This window comes from Felis catus, chromosome X (genome assembly GCF_018350175.1).
Source record: "Felis catus isolate Fca126 chromosome X, F.catus_Fca126_mat1.0, whole genome shotgun sequence".
NCBI classification, from domain to species: Eukaryota; Metazoa; Chordata; class Mammalia; order Carnivora; family Felidae; genus Felis; species Felis catus.
Genome location: NC_058386.1, coordinates 63,650,992 through 63,663,830, shown reverse-complemented (window position 1 = coordinate 63,663,830; position 12,839 = coordinate 63,650,992). Strand labels below are relative to the sequence as shown.

At 35.0% G+C, this 12,839-nt stretch overlaps 1 protein-coding gene across 9 annotated transcripts in view; it reads left to right on the top strand.

The window, feature by feature from the left end:
• The window catches only part of CYSLTR1 (cysteinyl leukotriene receptor 1), a 179,688-nt gene extending 169,399 nt beyond the window's left edge, over nt 1-10,289 (top strand). For all 9 annotated transcript variants that reach the window (XM_045050843.1, XM_045050841.1, XM_045050842.1 and 6 more), the window contains 2 exons: nt 2,837-2,922; nt 6,374-10,289. In XM_045050843.1, coding sequence (XP_044906778.1) covers nt 6,401-7,423 — 1,023 coding nt within the window. In that variant the 5' untranslated portion in view covers nt 2,837-2,922; nt 6,374-6,400 and the 3' untranslated portion in view covers nt 7,424-10,289. The remainder of the gene's footprint in view (nt 1-2,836; nt 2,923-6,373) is intronic.
• Nucleotides 10,290-12,839: the final 2,550 nt, after the last annotated feature.

The following is a 12,839-nucleotide window of genomic DNA, read 5'->3' as shown; positions in this document are numbered from 1 at the left end:
AGACATTAATGAAAGTATATAAAAATTAATTCAAATCACCCAATATTTAAAACACATTGAACTGTACATAGCATGAAATACAAAAAGAATAAGACTTGTTTTTTGTTATTTAATTCTAGTGGAACTGGGGTGGGAATTATGAAGAAGTTTAAATTGAAAAACCAGGAGATGACTATGACACAAAACAAGAAATGAAAATGATCAAGAACAGAAAAAACAAAATACTGCAGAACTTTAATGGAGAAAGATACTAAATTAGATTGAGAAGAACAGGAATGACTTTTTTATTAGAAATGAAAAAGAATCACTATTACTATCTTCATTTGATAGAAGACACAAGCCTAGGGACACTTGTAGATCATCAGCTCTACCCAGACCATGCTTAGAGAACACAAAGTGTATAAGTCATTCTTGTTTGTAGGTAGTTCTAATGCAGCAACAATAAAGAATATGGTACATGAATTGGGACCTTGTATTCTCAGATTATCTCTGTATCTCTTATTTCCCTCATTCACTGGAGCTTGACCATGTTACAGGTTCAATGGAAGTTAAGGGCTGAAGGAAAGAAATTTACACACACACACACACACACACACACACACATTCATGGACTTCAAATGACCCAAATAAAAGATCTGAGCAACTCCTGAATTAAATAATTAAAATTAAAAAATCACATACTCGGCAATGAGAAAAAATGAAATATGGCCTTTTGTAGCAACGTGGATGTAACTGGAGAGTGTGATGCTAAGTGAAATAAGCCATACAGAGAAAGACAGATACCATATGGTTTCACTCTTATGTGGATCCTGAGAAACTTAACAGGAACCCATGGGGGAGGGGAAGGAAAAAAAAAAAGAGGTTAGAGTGCGAGAGAGCCAAAGCATAAGAGACTGTTAAAAACTGAGAACAAACTAAGGGTTGATGGGGGGTGGGAGGGAGGAGAGGGTGGGTGATGGGTACTGAGGAGGGCACCTTTTGGATGAGCACTGGGTGTTGTATGGAAACCAATTTGTCAATAAATTTCATATAAAAAAATAAAAAAAATAAAAATAAATAAAAAATCACATACTCATACTCTTACTTTTTTGTCTGACGTCTACCCACCCAATCACCCAGATAAGAATGGTAGAATCTAATTTTGGCAGAAGCTGCTGTCAGAGACAAGAATCCTCTAGGAAACTGAAAAAAAAAAAGAAAGAAAGGTAATGAGTCAAAGTATTGAATGCCCACTATGTGCAAAGCTCAGAATTTCTTAGGAAATAATAGAAGACACCTCAGAATCCCAAACTTGAGCAAACACTACACTGTTGCCCAGACAATGTGACATTTACTTATTTGTACATGTAGTGTGAATTGTTATAATTGCACAGCTACCATGGAAATTGATAACTAGTACATTAGCCTGGTAATATTATACTTCTCACAGATAGGTCTTGGAAATTCATAAACTTTCTTTCTCTTTACACACTAGGAAAGAATATGTTTTGTCTAAATACAAAATTGTGACAGAGCCAAAGTTAATTTTCTCTATAAATGAATGGAATTATATAATTTAAGGTTCAGAGAAGACTTTTTTCATTCGATATTCTGTCAGTATACCTTTATTGATTACAGAGACCTAGGACAAGCTAAGCAAAAAAAAGTTTACTGAATAAAAGCCAACACAGTTTGACTAATTTGACTAATTCCCCACCTTCAGTCCATACTTCATCCAGACTGCTAGTAGTACATTACCTATGTCAACTCCTTACCTGGAGAAGGAGGGAAATTCAGAAAGGGAAAAGAAGTTGGAGAACATCTTAAAATGATTATCTGAACACAGGGTGGATTCAATACACAATATTATAGCTATAGGTTGAGATTCCTACTTTTAAATATATCTATATTTTATATTTCTGAATTTCCTTTATTTTCCTTGTGATTTCCTTTTTTTTCAGCAGAGTTCTTTACAAAGGCCCAGTGTGTTTATACTTGCTAAGAATAAACTGAAGGAAGGTGTTTATTTTGTTGGTACTTAGACCATAGATAAATAAAAAAGTGGCCAGTCTCCGTAGTCCTTGCAGACAGGGATGAAAATTGCCATAAGGGAATACAAATTTAGGGGGGAAGTGTCCAGGTTGCTAATGTTTCATGAAAACCCTTCTTTGTTCATTTCTTGGAGATTTGTTATACTTTGTTAGATTTTCTGATATGGTTTAATTGAAGAGAAGAAGCATATACTCATGAAAAGTTAACTGTACAAACTACAAAACAGTTGGTTTCTGCAGGTATATAATACATGCCAAATTAGGGATATAAACAATAACTACTATTATGAGATTTTTAGGGAGAAGAGTCCAAGGTCCTCTAATCTATTATTCCTTAAAGGAAAATTGTCCCTAAACCATTCCAGACAGATATATCTGAAATTTTTAATGTTCTAAGTCTTCTTTCTAGCAAACTATATCTTCAGATATGAACTTCCAAATTATTTCCCCTTTGAACTTAATACCAAATGGTTTAGAAAAGAAAATAGGGAAAATATCACGGTTTCATAGAGAGAGGAGTATTTTTATGATATTGTGTTCATCTTTAGATATGGAAGCTTCCTGCACACAGAAACAAATATCTGTGATCAGCCCTGGCCTGTATTCCAAGTTTCTCCCCTGGGGATGTAAAAATGAATGGAAGGAAAAGAAGGAAGCATGGAATCCAATAACTAGCCCTAAATCTGTCCTAAAGCTGTGATGTCCCATGACACACTCTGTATCTGTACTTAAGGCCACTAAGCTCCCATGACCCATCCAGAATACTTCTAATGTCATTAACTTTTTTTTCAATCTTATGATTTCAGCTTAGGCTTCATCTGAAATTACATTATAAGAAGCACTGACCACTAACTAGGAACATTTGTGAAAGGCACTGCAGTGTCAGAAAGAGGTATGGCTCCATTTTCTAAATCAATCTTGTTTCTTCAACTTGCAAATTATCTTAACAAAGTAACCTTTTTTGTCATCTGCACCAAAAATTAATTTTATGTATGTTTATTGCTTGTTTATATTAACCAATTAATAGCCCATTTGCTTTGTTCTAAGATAGTTCTTATCATACTGTGTTGTAACCTCTCCATACTTCTCAGTCATCACTCCTCTCCATGAACAGATTATGAGCTGCTTGAAGGCATGGATGGGATCTTAGGTATCTATGTATCCTTACAGCATAGATCTCATTATTGGGGGATCATACATAGTAAGTTCTATAAAAATGAATTAAATGTTGTTTAAGATAAGCAAAGCCATCATTTGTGAAATGAGTGCCTTAGACTAAGTGATCTCTACCCCTCCAGGATTCATTACTTGTTTGAAAGTTTTATAATTTTCTCTTTATAATCTAATATAAGTCATGGATGTGACTTAATTATAAATAAACAATTGAAACTAAATACAAACATTACTAGGAAAACTTAAGTTGGTCTGTAAGGACTGGAAAGTTTATTAATGGGACAAATGACCATCTGTTTTTCATTAATTTATTTATCAGTTTTATTTGGCATCTTTTATTCAAAGATCTGGGAATTTCAAATTTCTAATATTTAACAGAAAAATAAATGGGTGGTCTGTGTCAAGATATGAATGTTTTTTAATCTTACAGTTAGCTTTATTATTTAGTGCTTTCCTTAATACTTTAGGAAGCAACTTTGCTTTAGGCTCTGAGGGTGGAATAATTTTAAATGATATTGGAATGCAAAGATAACTCTAAGTGGTTTTAAATTATAAATAATACTTTAAGGGGCACCTGGGTGGCTCAGTCAGTTAAGTGTCCAACTCTCGGTTTTGACTTAAGTCATGATCTCAAGGTTCATGGGTTTTGAGCCCTGCATCAAGCTCCACTCTGACAGTGTAGAGCCTACTTGGGATTCCCTCTCTCTCTCTGCCCATCCCTTGCTCATTCTCTCTCTTAAAATAAGTAAATAAACTTAAAAAAAACTTTCAGATAACAAACTTGTTCACCATTCATGTATTCATTCATTCAACCAAAATTTATTGAGCACTTATGGTCAAGGTACATATGTATTAGCCCTGTGTGACATGCTTTCTTATATATCAACAAGATAGTCTGTAAGGGAAGACAACATATATGTACAAATTGCTGATCTGAAAGATAAATTTAAAGTACCCCAGAAGAGAATATGATAGAAATTACTGTGGAAGGAGGATAAGGAAATTCTTAGTCAAGGAGGGTGTAATTTGAGCTAAAGGGGGGGTAGTTTTTGCATATACATAGATGAAACAAAAAGCATTTAGGGAAAAAGAAATACCATGAAAAAAGATAGCAGATGGGAAAACATGTAACACATGTCCCTAGCATAATAAAATAGTTGTTTCATTGAAGTACAGTGTGTGTAGGGGTGCCTGGGTGTCTCAGTCCGTTAAGTATCCAACTCTTGATATTGGCTCAGGCTATGATCTCTCTGTGAGATCAAGCCCCGCATAGGGCTCTGGGCTAACATCACAGAGCCTGCTTGAGATTCTTTCTCTCCCTCTCTCTGCCCCTCCCCTGCTCATGCTCTATCTCAAAATAAATAAATAAACATTTTTTAAAAAAGAAATATAAGGTGTGTAAAAGAGAAAAGTGAAAGATAAGCTACGAAATTTCAGTTGCAACTAGAGTGTAGAGATCCTTAAATATCAGGCCAAGAAGTTTGGATTTTATTCTGAAGGCACTCAGTGACCATTGAAGGTTTTAGAACAGAGCATGACATAGTTGAAAGCTCCAATATAGGGAAATTATTCTGGAAATAATGATGTAGTGAGTAAAGATGGTGGTAGGAAAGACAGATGGTAATTATCTAATATCTTGCAAGTGTAGTTCTTAAAACAAAAGTTATATCAAAAATCTCAACAGCACCATCTAGTGCCTCAGCATAACACTGCCCAGTTTGTGGAAAACCTAGTAATAGGGCTAACAAAAAAAGACTAGATTAAGCTTAGGTGGTTTCCCTTTTACCCATAATTGCACCTGAGTTCAGGGAGCCAATGGTGAAAGAGGTGGGTAGCTGGAAAAAAACCTGAGAAATAAACCAGAAGTTGGGAATAGTCACCTCGTTTTTCTCTTTGATCTTAGATATCCACCCTCATTGTTTTTGTCATATACCAACAGTTCTTGGTGAAAAATAATGAAATTTTTTAATCAAAGAAAAAATGGAACTGGCCAAGTTGTTAGCAGTAGTAAACCCGGGAAGTTATATCCCACCTACAACCACTACCATAGCTGTCTGTTTCTGTATTTATAATTCAGAGACAAGATCAGTCCCCTCTATTGTTGGGACTTCTTTATATTCAGTCAGTCTTTCCACCTTACAAACCCCAACCAACTCTTTCTTACTAGGGAGCAGAAACCCTTTAAAAGTCCAAGAAATAAGACTTCAGTAAAAAATTATCCACCATATTATACATTGATGAGGTGCTCCCACTTTCTTAAAGAATAAAAGAATCTGGAGGAACACTAGAAATCATTACTTCTACATTGTCTCATCCCTAGCTCTATCTGATCAGAGCTTGTTTACTGCCTTAATTGACCGTCTTGATATAACTTAACTAAATTAGACCAAGTAACAACCCCTTGGTATAAAGAGAAATGATCATGTATTGTTGAATAGTATGACTTTGAGAGTGAGTCTAGGAAGAGAACAAGGATAAACAGTTACAACAATACCCTTACCCAGAAAGTATATTTCAATTAGTTATGCTACATCTTTCCTCGGAGCCTTAACTTATGGTGCAGATTTTAGAAACGTGTTTTACCTCTGGAACTTTTTCCTCTAATTAAAGCAACTGGATGAGCATCAACCAGCAGATGTTACCTAGGCAGCTTTCTTGAAGAAAACAAGCATTTTCACCTAGATCATATTCTCCAAGTGAATTCAATGCTCTTCCAATAGGTAGATGATGATAGATATATAACTATAGGTAGATAGAAGATAGATGAAATTTATATTTATGAAACTACTATCTTTAAAGATTTTATCTAATAGAGAAACAAACTCAATTAAAAGGAAGATTTACAGAATAGTACTAGAGTAATACGACTTAAAGAAAAGCAGAGATGTTTTAGCTAGGTCTTGAAGATTAAGAGTAAGTCCATTAGGCAAACTTGGATGGAAAAAAGAGGGGAGAAAGAGTTTTCTTTGAGCCTGTAGGACCCAAACCTTTCTCTTGGAGGCAAGATGCAGCTGAATATCTCTTCATTTCCCCACCACTTGTGCTTCCTACCATGGTCAAAAAGTATATATAATGACACTACAAAGTGAAATCTTAGTACTTCCTGTAATTTATTATCTGGTAAAAAATGGCAAGAAAAAAATTTATATATATATATGTATGTATTTTAGGCACCAAGCAGACATTCCTAGAGAAATATGGATGGAGTTGGAAATCTGACAGTTTCTTCTGCCAGTAATAACATGTGCAATGATACCATTGATGACTTCCGCAATCAAGTGTATTCTACCCTGTACTCTATGATCTCCGTCGTGGGCTTCTTTGGCAATAGCTTTGTGCTCTATGTCCTCATAAAAACATATCATGAGAAGTCAGCTTTCCAAGTATACATGATTAATTTAGCAGTAGCAGATCTACTGTGCGTGTGTACACTGCCTCTCCGTGTGGTCTATTATGTTCACAAAGGCATTTGGCTCTTTGGTGACTTTTTGTGCCGCCTCAGCACCTATGCCTTGTATGTCAACCTCTATTGTAGTATCTTCTTTATGACAGCCATGAGTTTTTTCCGGTGCATTGCAATTGTTTTCCCAGTCCAGAACATTAATTTGGTTAAACATAAGAAAGCCAAATTTGTGTGTGTTGGCATTTGGATTTTTGTAATTTTGACCAGTTCTCCATTTTTAATGTCCACATCTTACAAAGATGAGAAAAACAATACCAAGTGCTTTGAGCCTCCACAGGACAGTCAGGCTAAAAATCATGTTTTGGTCTTGCATTATGTGTCATTGTTTGTCGGATTTATTATTCCTTTTGTTATTATAATTGTCTGTTACACAATGATCATTTTAACCTTACTGAAAAATTCAATGAACAAAAATCTGTCAAGCCGTAAAAAAGCTATAGGAATGATCATAGTTGTGACAGCTGCCTTTTTGATCAGCTTCATGCCATATCATATTCAACGCACCATCCACCTTCATTTTTTACACAATGAAACTAAACCCTGTGATTCTGTTCTTAGAATGCAAAAGTCAGTGGTCATAACCTTGTCTCTGGCTGCATCAAATTGTTGCTTTGACCCTCTCCTATATTTCTTTTCAGGGGGGAACTTTAGGAAAAGGCTGTCTACAATTAGAAAGCATTCTTTGTCCAGTGTGACTTATGTACCCAAGAAAAAGGCCTCTTTGCCAGAGAAAGAAGAAGAAATATGTAAAGAATAATTTAAGCCTATTTCTAATGCAAATCAATGAAAAGAGTTTCCCAAACAAGTATTATCTCAAACTATTTGTAATAAAAATAAGAATTTCCATTAATAATTTACAAATACTTAAATGAATGTGTGCCTTTAAATATATCTCATTTATGAATCCACACTGTTAGGGGTTGTAAAGATATTTTAAGTGTTAAAAATTCAGTCCACAACTATGAACTAAATTATAAGTGGTTTGTTTGATCATTCACCAAAAGATGAGGAATATTTTTGTCTTGGCATTGTTAAAAAAAATGGATCTGAGATCAAAGTTTTTCTCCTCAAATAAAAACTTTACAAAGGATAAGAAATAGCTTTTTAAGATACAAAATTAGCAATTAGTCCCCAATCATCCTAACATATCCCTTTGCAGGCATGTCATCAGATGAGAACTGGAATAACCAAGGACCTACATAAAATGTCCCATCACCCTCTTTCTTTGTAATATTGACTGACTAGGCAAAGTAGGGCCATTTTTTTTCCAAAATAGAATATGCAAGTGATAGAACAGTAATATCCAACCAAATAGTCCTAAAGGCCCCATGCAATGTGCAATCTGGAAACTGAAGAATATAAGCCTGGTCAAAAACCAGTTTGTGTCCAGTTTTCTTCTGCTCCTAACCCCAGGCTCTCAAAAGAGAATAGTGGGGTTTTTGTGGCTTATTGACATTATTATAGGTAATTCTCTCCCTATATGACATACAATCCTTCCTTAAGAAACTAGACAACTGGCACCTCCATATATGAACAAAAGTAATTTAAAATTTATCTAAAGAAGAGAGAAGGGATTCTACTTTTCTTCTACATGCTTATTACTGGTATCAAAACTAGCTCCAATAGGTTTCTGAATAAAAATTTGAATGTTGATATTACAAATTGTTTTAAGAAGTACTTATATTTATACAACTATGTCAGAGATTTTGCTCTATGATATACATTTATGAGTAGAAGTTATGTTTTATTATTGTTTTATACTTTTTACTTCTTTATTGGCATATTGACAGGAGTATCAAGGATATATTTACAGTGGGTTTTATATTACAGTGGAATCTTTGTTCTTAAGACACAACTTGATTATAGCTGAAATATAATATTCATGGCAAGGTTTTGCTGAAGTGTGGTTTGTTCCTTTATTCTGTGTTTCAAAAGGCGCATTACCTCAGAGGAAATAAATGATAATGGTGAAGAAAAAAAGAAAGTTATGAAAGGAGAAGTTCTATCTGAATCTTCCATGTGTATGTTATTTCTATTTCACTTCTAATGTTGCAGCCCTTTAGGAAAACACTCAAAACAGAAATAAAGAGGACTTCTAAGGCATAGTAATAACTGGTGCTTACTTATTTTTATTTTTAACATACCTGAGATTTAGCAGTATCTACACTTTTACCCTATACCATTTTTCCTTGGTTGAGACAAAGATCAAACATACTATTTATCAAAAAAATCAGTCCTCATTTATCATGTACTAAGCTTTCTGTTATTCAGTAAGTATAGTGTGGTAGAAGAGCACTAAATTGGAAGCTAGAACACCTGGTTGCTAATCTTGTCTCTATTACTTACAAGTGGTATAACTTTAAGCAAGTGACATGAGTTCTGATCGTCAGCTTCCTCATTTATAAAATAAGAATAATACTCCTGCCTTATTACAGGGCATTTTTGAAACTCAAATGTGATCATAACATACATACAGATGTTAACATACAGATGTTAAAGCTTTACTTTTAAATAATTTTAAAGTATATAGATGGTTTTGTTAAAAATAATGATTCATATTTATTACATGGATTCTAAATTTTGAAAGAATTAGAACAAAATATAGGCATAGTGAAATTCTAATGCACATAAAAGAAACTTGTGTCTTACTTATTCCCACCTCTAGGTGTTTTCCTATGTTTTCACTTCCACTAGCAGTCCCACTTTCTCCCACATAGAAACATACCATAATTCAATCACCTACAATCTAACCATGATTTGTTATTCTTTAATGTCATTTATTTTTGTATCTTATATGAAACTGTTTAGTACTTATTTTCCTTTTTTTAATATGTGTATGTATTTTCTCCCAAAGTGGAATCATCATTTTATGGGATTATAAATTCCTTGAGGTTGAAAAATATGCCTTTTAACCATGGTACCTAATAATTATTGAGCTTTTATTCTGTTTTAAGTGCTTTATCTATATCAACTCATTTAATGCTTACAATTGCCCTGTGATATATATAACATTCTTATCCCTGTTTTGCTGACTTAGGAACCAAGGCACAAAGAAATTAAGTAAATGTCCATTGTCAGGCAGCTAGTAAGGATCAGAACTAAGATTCAAATCTAGGTAGTCTGACTCCAGAGCTCAATTCCTTAATTTTCTATGCTATCCTGCTGGACCATGTTCTATCTTCAAAATAAAGAGTAGAAGCAAGGGTTTTTCAATGATTTATTTGTTTATTTGACAAAATACATTTAAATAACCTACAGTCTTAATTTGTTTACATGAACCCATGAACCATGAACTAAAGCCTATGATTTTATTTGGAAAAAAAATCTTAAGAATATTGTATACTATCCTAGAATATTGACATTAGAAGGACTCTAATGTTTATAATTTCTAATGACTATATAATACCCTGTGGCATTACCATGACACAGTCTTCACATACATTTGGTCTATAACAGTTCTTTGAAATCCCATCAGCTATTCAAGTTCATTTTCATTATACACTTGACTTTTTTTAATTTTGTTCAGCTAATATAGGTCTGTATCTCAAAAAATGATTTCAAATGTTAAAGCAATGTTTTGTATTTTGTTCTCCAGAATAAACATAAATGGCTTTGTATACTCATCTCAGACTCTAAACTTTGGGATTTGGAGTTCTCAAAATCACCTGGCTTCCACTCTAAAGATTTTTCGTTTTTAATTGACTTTTAAATGGCCTTTTGAGATAATTAAATATATACCTCAATATCTAACTTTTACTAATCCTTTAGTAACTCCAACAGTGAAAATGTTTTAGGAACTTAAAAGATGAGATTATATTTTAGAGCAATGTAAATTTGTTCACCCCTTTTAGTAAGTACTGTACTGGAGGTAGGAAAAGAAGCTCACTTATTCTATTCATCTTCATGTGTACATCCTGGGTTAGATTGCCTCGGTCCAATACTAAAATAACAACGTGGAGGAAATTTTAGGAAAATTGCAGAGTAGGAGGATCCTAAGCTTACCCCATCCCATGGAGACACCTAAATAACAGCCACCTCAGTGCAACTAACCCAGAAAATTACCCAAAGACTGGAAGAATAAACTGTCCACAGTTAATTGTAGAGAGCAGGCAACATCAAAAAAGGTAGGAAAGTCACCCAGTTTGAAACCAAACTTCTGGTGAGACTAACCACAAATGAGAGGGATACCACAAACACAAAGAAAGAAGAGGAACAGACCTCAAAACAAGCACCCCAGACATGAGGACCTGCAATGGGAAGACAAGTCCACATAAAACTTGGTTTTGTAAACCAGTGGAGCTTAACTTCATGAGTTATTACAATCAGTAAGGCTTAACTTTAGGTATTTTAAAAATCAGCAGGCTTAGCTCTGGGAAAGCTGGAGGATGATAGGAAAATGAATCCCCACCCTTAAAAAAAACAGCATAATAAACAATTCTGGCAAGATACACCATAGAAGCAGCAAACTGAAAAATACCTGGTTATATGGAATGGAGATTTATTTACTAATCTGAGAACTTGCACTTGAAGGACAAGAATCTTTAGAAGATTTATCTAAGAACAAAAGAGTGGGTAGGCACCATTTCTGCAACCCACCCTCAAACCTAGATACCCAGATACCTGCATGAACCAGCATGAACACTTGCCACATAGCTTGCTAACACTGAGCTCACCATACCCATGGTCTCCCACAGACTTGCCCCACCAAACCCAACCCACTTGTAGGAGTTCCTCCAAAGTGGCTCTGACCACCTCTCATTCTATATACCCCAACAGTGACTAGTACCCCTCCAAAGTGATGCTTGCCCTGAAAAAAAAAACAGGAAGATAAACAAACACATGAGTTCAACTTTATCCCCATTAGTGGCCTAGAAGCAGATCACTGAACTGACTTCAGGCCCTGCCCACCAACAAAAACCTCACAAAAAGAAGCATAAAAATAAAGCCCTGTAGTTTAAAGTCACTGAAAACTCCACAGATGTACTGTAGGCAGACATGTGGTTTGACAGCAAGACCTGCCCACAAAAAGAAGCCTCTCAGGGGACAACACAGCAATAGCACCCTGCAGTTCAATGTGACCCAAACCTCAGCAAGTGGGCTGAGGGCATACTTTTGGTCTGACCCAACTACAACCCAAAAGTGTCCCAGCCTGACCCATTAAAAGCACAAGGATCGAGCCATTCTTGCAAAACAAAGAGGTTTTGCAGCTGACTGGACTGAAGACAAACACAACTCAACCAAACAGTAGGGTACATGCAACACACATAAGAGACACCACTGAAGCACCTGGTTCTGGTGCACAAGGGTACATGGCACTACAAGGCACTGCAAGACCTCTTCCTAAGACCACTATTTTCAAGATCAGGAGACATGACTGACTTTCCAAATACATAGAAACAAACAGAGAGTTAGATAGAAGAATATGTCCTAAATGAAAGAAAAGGAAAAAAAACACAGTCAAAAAGCAAAATGAATCAGAGATAAGCTATATACCTGATAGAGAATTCAAAGTAATGGTGATAAAGATACTCACTGGACTTGAGAAAGGAGTGGAGGATCTCAGTGAGACATTCAAAAGAGATTGAAAATGTAACAAAATAAACAATCAGAGATGAAGAATAACATAAATTAACAATATACTAAAGGGAATAAATAATAGAGTAGAAAATGAACAAGAATGGATCAGCAAGAAGGATGACAGTAATAGAAAGCATCAAACTGAACAAAAAAATAATAAATGAAAATGTGTTAAAGGAACTTGGTGACATCAAGTGTAATAACATGTGCATTTTAGATGGGTCACCTGGGTGGCTTAGTCAGTTAAGTGGACAACTATTGATTTTGGCTCAGGTCATGATCTCACATGAGATCATGCCCCATGTCAGGCTCTGCACTGACAGAATGGGGCCTGCTTGAGATTCTCTTTCCTCTCTCTCTCTGTCTCTGACCCCACTCACATGCTCTCTCTTTCTCTGAAAATAAATAAATGAACATTAAGAAAAACATTTGCATTATAGAGATACCAAAAGGGGAAGAGAAAGAAAAAGGGGCAGATAATTTACTTGAAGAAACAATAGTTGAAAAATTCCTTAATCTGGGAAAGAAAACAAATATCCAGATCCATGAGGCACAGAGAGACCGCCAACAAAATCAACTGAAGGAGATTCACACGA